At 46.2% G+C, this 11,318-nt stretch overlaps 1 protein-coding gene across 2 annotated transcripts in view; it reads right to left on the reverse strand.

Annotated features, from left to right (window-relative positions):
• The window catches only part of LOC135804567 (N-acetylglucosamine-1-phosphotransferase subunits alpha/beta-like), a 29,265-nt gene extending 18,099 nt beyond the window's left edge, over positions 1–11,166 (reverse strand). For both annotated transcript variants that reach the window (XM_065318460.1, XM_065318459.1), the window contains exons 1-15: positions 10,911–11,166; positions 9,316–9,395; positions 8,618–8,734; positions 7,776–7,826; positions 7,509–7,541; positions 6,907–7,118; positions 6,538–6,608; positions 6,019–6,150; positions 4,659–4,733; positions 4,130–4,210; positions 3,615–3,680; positions 3,302–3,433; positions 2,732–2,902; positions 2,090–2,207; positions 668–727 (exon numbers count right to left, since the gene is read on the reverse strand). In XM_065318460.1, the coding sequence (XP_065174532.1) occupies positions 668–727; positions 2,090–2,207; positions 2,732–2,902; positions 3,302–3,433; positions 3,615–3,680; positions 4,130–4,210; positions 4,659–4,733; positions 6,019–6,150; positions 6,538–6,608; positions 6,907–7,118; positions 7,509–7,541; positions 7,776–7,826; positions 8,618–8,734; positions 9,316–9,395; positions 10,911–11,009 (1,498 nt within the window). In that variant the 5' untranslated portion in view covers positions 11,010–11,166. The remainder of the gene's footprint in view (positions 1–667; positions 728–2,089; positions 2,208–2,731; positions 2,903–3,301; positions 3,434–3,614; positions 3,681–4,129; positions 4,211–4,658; positions 4,734–6,018; positions 6,151–6,537; positions 6,609–6,906; positions 7,119–7,508; positions 7,542–7,775; positions 7,827–8,617; positions 8,735–9,315; positions 9,396–10,910) is intronic.
• Between the last annotated feature and the right edge of the window lie 152 nt (positions 11,167–11,318).

Genomic DNA, 11,318 nt, shown 5'->3' on the forward strand with positions numbered 1-11,318 from the left:
ACACACACACACACACACACACACACACACACACACTCACACACTCACACACTCACACACACACACACACCACACACACACCATAAACCAGACAACAACAACACCACAATGACATTACAATAATGAACACCACGGCACTCCGGGTAGTAGGGAGGTTTTTCAGTAACTTGTCACCCAACTGGTCGTCAACCAGGTATACACCATGGTGTAGATGCACTACGTTTTGAAAGTACAACGAGTGCATTAACATAGGTGGCATCTTCAACACATGCCTGAGTTTAAAACCAACTCTGATGACAGTGCAGTGCGACCAGCAATTTATCGGTTGGGCCACTACTTGTGTTTCTCTGATATCTGGCCCAGTCTGGTGTCTCAACACCACCGTGTCCAGCTGCTCTATCCTAAAAGGTGATACCATGGATAGCAAGTAGCACATCTTGGCCACACAATGGAGTCACATCGACTTGGGGGTAACTCATGTGCGAGGACTAAACCACCACATAAACATCCACACACACATACACGCATGCACACACGAACATACGCACACCCACACGCACACGCGTGCGCGCACGCACAAACACACACACACACACACACACACACACACACACACACGCACACACACACGCACACACACACACAGCTCCAGCACAACATCCCTTACATGCAGCCTCGGAGGAAGAAAAGGAGAATCGACCCGTAGAGTGCTTGGCCGTCTTCAGGCCTGAGTCAGTGGCAGAGGTGATAACATAGCAACGAAAGCGACATATTGACAATAAGAAATGGGTGACCACAAGAAATGCATGCTCAAAATTACGAGTACAGCAGTCATTCTAGATTCCGACGATAACTATCAACTTCAGGCTCTTGATGATTAGCACTGTGCAGGAACATGTACAGTGCTATTCAATGAAGTCCAATCCGGCAAGTCAACGCCACACTGTGCAGGCGCTGTGCAGCCCCAGACCTGTGAACATTGGGATAGGGTGAACTGGTGCAGGGTGTAGAGCCGACAGTTTCAAATAGGACATAGGTTGCAAACCGGAACGGTCTCAATATTCACTTTCTCTCTTGGTATTTTGATTAGAAAACGTATGTCACAGTGAGACTACGATGTATTTTACTCAGCGCCAAAATTCCATGGCTCTGCGATGACCAGAAGCGCCATACCAAGCATTTGAGTTTTTGACGTGTTGCTTCCCACTGCGACTTGAGTTTTACGACTTTCAAAAAATCAACTTCTTGTCGCAGGTAAACAGCGGCTTGCCTCTCGCCAATAAAGCACCGCATACCAATCAAAACTAATGGAAGCACACACAAGGCTTATTGTTATTCTGTAGTGGCCGCCGTGGAGCGATAGCAATTACGTAATTTCAGACCCAGAGTGAATTTGACGTGCACTCTAAAACCTGTCCGGTTTGGAGCCACCTCTGATTTGAAGCGAAAAATTGGGCAACTTGGAGGCAATGGGTCAACACAAAGGAGTGGCTCAGTTCGATTGACTCTGGCCTCAGAGCAAACTTCAACATGCCAGTTTCCTTCCACAAACATATTTCGAGTGAACAATCAACGCTGATGATCGGTTTGGGTCTATACAAATTTGGCTGTCCAGCCGTTCCGGTATCGAACCGTCCCCTCTACCAGTAACCTTGACTGATGCGACAATCAGATGTCATTGAGCAGCACTGTACTTGGCAGCTACACCAATACATGCATCTTACTTCAAATACATGTATCAGATAGGAACTGGTGGATACAGGAAACGGAGAAACGTCAAGATACCGAGCGCCATTGCAGTTTTGTCTCCAAGAAAATGCCAGTACTGTGCACTAACCGTATGGGCATACGACAATAGACATCAGAAGAAAACAGCAACAACAAAAAAACAGTTTCGGACTTGACTGCCCAGATGAGCGCATAAACGGTTCGCACAACAGCACGCACTGTTACAAACCACCAGCTCTGAAGTGTAAAAGGCCCTCTTGCATTTGTGACAGTCGCGTTGTTCAGTTCGCTGGAATTATCTCAAGTTTATTTGTGCATAGTATTTAGTATCTATATAATATCTATCACAACACGCACTTACAGTCACCACCATCGAAATCGCACTGAGAGCTATTGCATGCCCTGTCACAGGTGCCGTCTCCCAGCCATGACGCAGTACAGCCAGTGTTGCACATGGGTAGTGGCCAGGATAAGAAGATCTGACAAAACGCAGGTGAAGGACACGCAATGAATAATACAAAACAGTTCATTCCGTATTCTAGTTTCCGCTACTTTTCTTGCAAGACAGAAAGGTTCAGGCGGCTCCTGGCAATGCAATGTCCATCCTGGCCTTGCCGTTCTGCTACCCCCAGTCCCCAGTCAGGCAAGAAACCACAGCATAGTATGTGCTTGCTCATACGATGCAAGATGCATTGTTAGTGCTCTAGTGTGGAAGTGAAGAACGGAAGCAACTGTGTGCCAATGCCCAGCTAAGACAGTACACACTTGACGATGAGTTCGCCATAGCGACACCACAGCGCTACAAATCCACTCGCCTAACCGTCACTGTACATGTACTTGATGGACCCAGGACTAGGAGAGGTGCGGGTGTGATTTAAACTGTTTTTTTTATCTGCATTGATGCAAAACACACTCCAATGCAGTACATGTCGGGAAGGGTACTAAGCAAAGACTAGGCACTGGCAGCATGGCATGTACATGTAGCAAAGAAGAGACCACATACCCGCTGTCCCGACGAGGGCGAGTAGAAGTCGGATGGGTAGACTTTGCGTCCGAACAAGACATCATCATTGAGATAGATGAAGTAGCGTGACAGACCCTTGATGCGGTGAATGTGAGACTCAATGGATGGCGAGCTGAACGTGGGCAGGTGAGACTTATTCAGGAAGATATCCTAAAGCACAGATTGATGGCAAATAGAGCAACCATATGGACACAACATTAGTTTATCATTCTTGGTAGAGAGAGAGAGAAAGAAAGAAAGAGAGAGAGAGAGAGAGAGAGAGAGAGAGTGAGAGAGGGGGGGGGGGAGAGAGAGAGGGAGAGAGAGAGAGAGAGAGAGAGAGAGAGAGAGAGAGAGAGAGAGAGAGAGAGAGAGAGAGAGAGAGAGAGAGAGAGAGAGAGAGAGAGAGAGAGAGAGAGAGAGGAGAGAGGGAGAGAGAGAGAGCTCCTTGAAGACATAATAATATAGGTTTAACAAAAAAAGGTGCAGCACTCATTACAGGTCTCGGCTAATCCAGGAGCAGAAGATGTTCCATTCAAGCACAGAAGACATGGCAGAGGCATAACTAACCTCATGTGTAACAACGGATACTCTTGGACAATTGAGATTCAACCAGTATGGAATCTGACCATTGGTTACAATGAACACATGGCGCACCCAGGGAGCGTTCGCCTCAATTGCACGCAGTGAGTAACGCAGTTCCTGTGCAGCAGCAGTAGCAACAACAACAGCAACAATCACATGTCCGTGTAACGCAGCACAACCAATTCCAAGGTCCAACAGAGACCAATTAAAAGAAGGAACTCTCAGCTGAACCACACACTGCCTATGTACAAGAACAATGACCAACTGTGTTATCATACAGCAACATCAAATAACAAACCTCATTGTCCTCGAAACGACTTGGCACAGTTTCACCATCAACATCTACACTAGGTGCTGCAGCATCCTGGTTGATAACAACAACAACAACAACAACAACAACAACAACAACAACAACAAAATCGTGAGAATAGAGAATTCAAATTCAAAGACAACAACAATGAATACAGACAAAAGAGAGAAAGGAAAGAGAGGAACAAAAATGGAGCATTTTAAAAGGGAAGAAAACCTGTCGACTTCAGTGTTTCCTTGCAAGCTACTGACTTGTATATTTCCACACTAAATGATCTCCTCCAACTACTCGTGGGGCAAGCAACTTGTGCCCAGCCACTTGGGGCCAACTAGTGACAGCTTTGGATGTTTCGGCTTGGCGTTTGAGCTTGGCTGTGCATATTTTCTTCCTCTTGATGTAAAATGATTATTGATCCACAACTGTGCAATCTGTTCAACCCGGTCAGCAAGGTCCACCACTCTCCCAGCAGCCGGCGTGTGTCCAGCGCCCCTCCCTTTGCTTACCCGATCAGCAGCGCAATTCCACACAGCATACGCCGGAGACACTTGCACGCTTGAGTGCGTCCCCTTCAGTGCAAACACGCTCTGTACCAGGAAGAAACACGCGCACATGCACACACATGCGCGCACACACCTCAGACCTCAGACCTGCCCATCGCGGAAGCGATGATAGCGAACAGCTATGTTAGACATAGCAACTTGTGCTGGGATTACACCATTCAACAGCTTGCAAGGCTGATGAATTGACCGCCACTATTTTTAGCTTGGTATCCACCACACAGCTGATTGAAGTGACTTTTTCTGGCCAGTGAATCCCTATTTTCATTTTTCCATTTTTTTCTACACACACACACACCACACCACATACTCCGGCATACACTGGACACACACACACACGCACACACACGCACACACGCGTACACACACAAACAGAAACATATGATGAATAATTTTCACCTAACGGCATAACACCCGGGAAGAAGCAAACACAGGTGAGAATCACTTACAATGTAGTGTGTAAGTGATGACTTACCGTGTTGAGTGATGCTGGTGTTCCCCACACTGGCATTTGAACAATGGCTGTGCCTGCCGCAGGCCATACAAAAACCTGGACACAAACGGCAAACAAAAAAATGACACGGATGAAAAGCAAAAAACAGCGGTGAAAAGACCAGATTTAGCAACACGTGTACAAACACATGCACTTCCAGAGCACTGAGAAGTACGTAGAGGAACCTTCCACTCAGCAAATCTGCAAGAAAGCACCGCTCCCTGCTCAATACACAGTGTTTTCGGGGGAATTCATCTTCCTCAGTTGAGCTTGAGTAGGCTGATGAAAATTGTGCTCTGACAGCACTGCAGCATTATGTAGTGCCTCTCCGGCCCAAACATCAATAGGGACACCAGCTTACAGTGGCGCTCTGTTTCCAGCGCGACAAAAAACACCTGGTAAGAACCAGGATGTAGCAGGAGTCAGTGTCGCATGTGTAGCTGTAGGAGGTGCGAGCTCCAACGTTAGGGGCAGCCCCTTCTAATGTTATCTCAGAAGTCGCGACATGTCAGTTCGCATTGCTGTCTCCAGCGGGGGAATGCTGCTGGATGATCACAAGTGACACATTGTGAATAGTCAACGACCCTCAGCGTCTGCATTCACAATTTTACGGGCAACATTGACTCACGCTGCTATCTGGAGCTTTCAAGTTGACTATGGCGCTGGAAACGAAAAGTCACTATCAGTAGGTAGTGATGTATTGGCTCAGAGAGCACTACATAATGCAGTGCACTTGGAGCACAAATTTCATTAGGGGCGCGCTCGTCTGGTACAAATTGCACCCGAACTAGAACAGGATCACTCGGAACACGCGCGTTCGGCTGGTCTGCACCGGATCTCGAGCGCACGGAGCATGTTCTGGCTGCTCCAGGCCTTGAGTTGGAGCAGGCAGAGCAGTTTCCTTTTGCTGCTGCTTACCTTTTCGTTTTGAGATTCTGACATCATTTTTTTTATTTCCTGCAAAATCGAAAAAGATGAACCCAGGCATCATGATTTCCGTGTCACACAAAAACTGCTCTGCGTACTCCATCGCGTTCGCCTCAGAACTGACTGCTCACACTGCTCCATGTGCTTGCTTTGCTCTCAGATCAGTGCGGGTCACTCCAGACGAACACTGATGAAGGGTGAATTCTCCAAAACACTGCATAGTGAGCAGGCAGTGGTGCTTTTTTGTAGGTTTCCTTGTGAAAGGTTGGACATGCTTCTCATGTACTCTATAATGGTAGCCGTGTGTCAATCTGTTAGTCAAAAAGGAAGTGCAAGCCGTATTGCTAGTTTCAGTCTTCAAATATTACTGCCGAAGTGACAACACTTCAGTTTGTTCTGAAATACAGGTGCCAACCTTTATTCCATAGTTGTCGCTGGCAATCTGCTTCAGACGACGATGCGTCTCAGAGCTGGTATTGGCTGACAGTCCCTGTACAATGATGTGATCCTTGAGAAGAGCACAGTGTCCACGGCAACATGTTGCACTCTGTAGAACACACACACACACACACACACACACACGCACACATGCATGCACCCACACGCACAGACGCACGCATGCACGCGTACACGGCATGTGTGCAATGAAATATAAACTCCAAGCTGACACCACAGCTAGCATGCACCTACAAAGTCAAGACATTGACAGGATGGATGGAAACCAGTAATTAATTACTCTTTTAAAACTAAGTACATTGCATATCCACAAGGTGTTTGTTCAGTGAACTAGAGTTTGGATTCAGGAAACACCTTGAGTCTTCTTACAGTTTCATCGATATGTAGGCAAAATATTTAGATAAAGTAGAAGTGAGAAGAAAAAGAAACATATCCCAAGAGACATAGCCAAGAAAAATTGTACATGAGCAATTCTCACCACATAGCCTTCAGTCACCGAGTAATTCTTGTTTCTGTAAGTTACATTCTTCAACTCGATAAGCTGCAAGGCTGCACAACACCACAACAGATACACAACATCATGTACCTTAGGATAGAATACAACGTGTACTTTGAAGTACTAGTGCATGCACCGGCAGTACTCGCATATCCATGAGGAGGAAAGGTCGGCATGCATCCTGTCTCTACAGTGTATAGAATCGGCGAAAGTCACAGAAATACTGGTTACGGTCATGACGAAGCTGTTCGAGGAACGAGAAAATTAGGAACTCTTGTCGAGTCAGAACTCTGATACAGCTCAGGAGTTCCAATCTTCTTCGTTCCATACTGAGCTACGTTTGGCACATACCTTGCTTGGATGATGCGAAAAGCAAAGCGGTGGAGTGTTGCGCCGTCGCGTTGCTACGCTGGAGGTCCAAAGTACGATACGGCCGGGCCTGTGAGATCTGATGAATGTCGTACGACTGCAGCAGGCTGATATTTGTCCCTTCCAGGACAGCTATGCTCCATGGAAACAGCTGGTGGTGGTGTCCTTGTTGATTGCGCTGCTCCAGCTGGCATCTGACAGTTGAATGCAGAAGGCAATGTGGGGAGAAGTAAGAATTGATGCAAGCTCTCGCCAATTTTGCATTGCAAACTATATTCTTCACACAGGATGTAGGACATCAAGTACGTCACTGGTCAATGCTTCAGAGTACTGTTAACGTTCTATACAGTAGAACCTGTCAAGGCGACCACTCGGATAAGGTGACCACCTGCCGCAGAGGACCACTTCAAATAGGACCAGGGAGTGTTGTTTCCAGTCAAATGACCCTGAACAAGGAGACCACCTGTATACAGCGACCACATTTGAAGGCTCCTTGAGCGGGTCGCCTCAAACAGGTTCCACAGTATGTCCAACCTAATCTTGCTCTATTGGTCTTGGTTGCTAGCCCTACCCTATGAACTCACTTTGTTAAGTTGCAGACACCAACATTACCTGCCCTGCAAGGAAACACACAGACAGAGAAAGCCAAGGAGAATGCATGTTGAACACAATGGCCAGTACAATCATGCAACTGAGCTAAGACGTTACCTGGTTGTAGCTGTGCATCACACAGCCAGACTACAGTACAGGATTGAGACAGAGACCTAACTCACCGACAACGTGGCCAGATGAATAAGGTGAGCTTGTCTTAGGCACACCGTACACAATGGATTCTATTGGATAGTAATCACCTTTTGCACAACAGTTCCCAGTTAGTACCGTTACAATTACTCTCTCCAGACCTGTGCATAACATCCAAACACACGCGTGTGCGCACGCACGCACACACACACACACACACACACACACACACACACACACACACACACACACACACACACACCAGAACTGGTATAAAAAAAGACAAACACAAGAGCCTGTAAGAGACTACCACTGTAAAGACCCTGACTATTTGCATCAGCATCCTCCCCCCCCCCCCCCCCCCCCTGCCTGAAATGGGCCAATAGAGCAATGTGCCTGTATATAGAATGTGTACACGGCTACAGCATGCTGTCTACAGTGAAGGCAAGTTGGACATACACTGATACAGAGTACACGGCTACAGCATGCTGTCTACAGTGAAGGCAAGTTGGACATACACTGATACAGAGTACACCTACAGCATGCTGTCTACAGTGAAGGCAAGTTGGACATACACTGATACAGAGTACACGGCTACAGCATGCTGTCTACAGTGAAGGCAAGTTGGACATACACTGATACAGAGTACACCTACAGCATGCTGTCTACAGTGAAGGCAAGTTGGACATACACTGATACAGAGTACAACTCCATTGACATCGGCTGGCTGGAGGATAATACATGTACTCGTATATCCACATCCCGGCTACTTTTGACAATTGGCATTTGGAGTATTCAGACATACGAAAACATCTGAACGACCAACTGGAATTCATCCACAAAACAAGGCTGGCACAGTGGAGTTGGGGATTTGCCGATACGCATGCTCATACGACAAAGACTACTTACCGTGGCAAAACAAGCAAGCATTCATGTTCAAGTATTGACTTACCCTGGGACTATTCCTAGTTTCTTCTTTAGTAGAAGTTTGTGATGATGAAGAGATTTCAATAAGACTGGATCACTTCCGTTCACCCATGTGTAGACAACATCAATGGGACCTATTTCACTGTACACACCAGAAAGGAAAGACAGTAAAAGAGACAACAAAAAGCATATCATGCAGGGGCATCAGATACGTCTCAGTAACGTATTGACTGTATCACTGTTTGCCCCGGTACCCAATAATGAACAAAATGTATTCCTTCCGGTTCCAAATGTCAGGGAAGGGCCCCACCAGGGACATGTTTTCCCTGTGCCCCGTACACATAGCTTCCCGTGTTCCCATATGGCAACTTACGTTCCGTTGGTCTGGGTAGCTGCTTACGCACTCATCATTCATATTTGCCATGGCTAGCATTGGCTACCCAAGCCATGAGTGCACTGTACCACTAAAATGTATTTTTGGTATGCGCTGTATAATAACAGTGCGACATGCCGCACTCAGGTGCTGACGAGCCCAAATAGCTGCGCTGTGCTTCAGTTTGGCCTTAACTTCGCCTCAAAGCTTCGAGCTCTAGTATCTCCTATGACAATGGGAAGGTAATTTCTATATTATAACAACCATCGGTGTTTTGTATGAAGTGCATCTATTGCCATCTAGTATTGATCTGTAGGGCCATCAAAAAATACTATGAGTACATAACAAACCTTTGCCATCCATTGCTGCCTTGTATTGTAGCTGCTGGCTGCTCGCTGTCAAACAATGAGCTCAATACAAAGAAGGCAATCTAAACGATAGGGAAACAAGACATACAGCATTATAGCTCCCTCTCCCCCTCTCTCTCTCTCTCTCTCTCTCTCTCTCTCTCCCTCTATCTCTCTCTCTCTCTCTCTCTCTCTCTCTCTCTCTCTCTCTCTCTCTCTCTCTCTCTCTCTCTCTCTCTCTCCACAGGTATAGCAACATTTGGTACCACTGGTTTGCAAATGGAGCCCTGTCTTCCTTGAGGAGTTACTTAACCCAGGGCTCCATGTGCCACGTAGTACTGTATGTTGATGGTGGTGGCAATTGTCACAAACGTCTCCATAGCTTACGACAACAGGAACGTTAATGATCACTCCATATCATGCGCAGCTGTGCATGCCACAATGAAAATTAAGACAGCACGCAGTTCGTCGTACAATTCGTTCCGATACGTACTATGTACACCATTTGATTACACAAATTCCAGCGTCAAACTCGTGGAATGCAACTTTGCTGACTATGAAATTATGAAGTGAGGATAGAATTTCTAAATCTCCCACCAGGATTTACACGTTTCACATACAACCTCTCCAGCCTGCATGTTTCCACTGTACACGTACAATATTAAAATGTGTACAAGATGTCGTAAATGATCTCTTTTCCAGTGTCTCTTGCGAGCGAAGCATGAACTGAAATAAAAAGAGTGAATTTTTCTCTGTTCCCTAAAGAACTCATGAGCCATGATGGCCGTTCATACCCGGAGTAGCCCATGATTTAGATGTGAAAAGCACCTGGTTTAAGTCATGCCTGGGAGCGGTTTCCAGTCGTGCTGCTACCCACAGGCAACTGGGAGCTTGTGGCCAGGCACAAAGGGTACATGGATGCGGCTAATGGGGCTTTCAGAACTTGTGCCAAAGGTTGCGAGACGTATGCCCTCACCCTCACCATTAGGCGCTGCATCTGCCGCTGCCACTGGGTTATTCCGGGTCATGAGCTGAACTCGCAATGAATAATCTAGTCGCTACCTGACACGACCAGTTCGAATGTTTCCTACCGTTTCGACACTCGAACCCAGTTTCTATCAAAACTTCCGAAACACCTACAGTCGACTTCGCTTATAACGACACTCGGCGGGGTATCAGAAAAGTGTCCTTACTCGCGAAGTGCCGTTATACCCGAAGTCTCATTATATGTATTACAGTTGGATGGGACTTTGCTCTGGGCATGGAAATTCTGTCGTTATTCGCGAATAGTCGTTATACCCGCAGTCGTTATAAGCGAAGTTGACTGTACATTTGTTTTCAAATGATCCATATCATAATATTATGGTCAAAATCATTCACAAGTGCTACATTGTAAAGTACAAGGTGACTAACACAGATGGGGGGGGGGGGGGGCACCTAGTATGTCAGTGCAAGACTATAAAACATTGTGGCACTATTATTGCCAAATAGGTATACTAAGCAGTTTCATACAAGTAGTAATAGCCATTAAGACTTTTTTTAAATGATCACGCCATACAACACTGTATTATCTATGACTTATGAACATTAGTACTGACCACGAGTCCGAGAAGTGAAAGCGGAACGTATCTTCGGCAGCAGCGCCAATACACGTGATTGCGGCGCAAGCAAGAATAAATATTTCGTCTCACTCCCATTCATACATGGAGACTCCACAATGAATGTGGATAGAAAAACGATTAGATAGGCTGCTCACACTGTTCCATTCACGCCACAAACAAGGGACAAAAATGCATTTGTTGTGACAAATCTTACGAAACTGGTGACCAAAGTTTCTTCTTTGTTTCAAATTACTTGTCAAAAGTGCGTCATGTCAAGTAAAGGCATCACGTAATTATTTCCGTAGAGATCGAGAGTCTTTAAGCTTTCGAGACTAGTACTTGAGCACGTGACAAAGACATGTGAAAAACACGTGTATTTTATGATTTCAAAAAGAACAAGAAATC

Source organism: Sycon ciliatum, chromosome 1 (assembly GCF_964019385.1).
Source record: "Sycon ciliatum chromosome 1, ocSycCili1.1, whole genome shotgun sequence".
NCBI classification, from domain to species: Eukaryota; Metazoa; Porifera; class Calcarea; order Leucosolenida; family Sycettidae; genus Sycon; species Sycon ciliatum.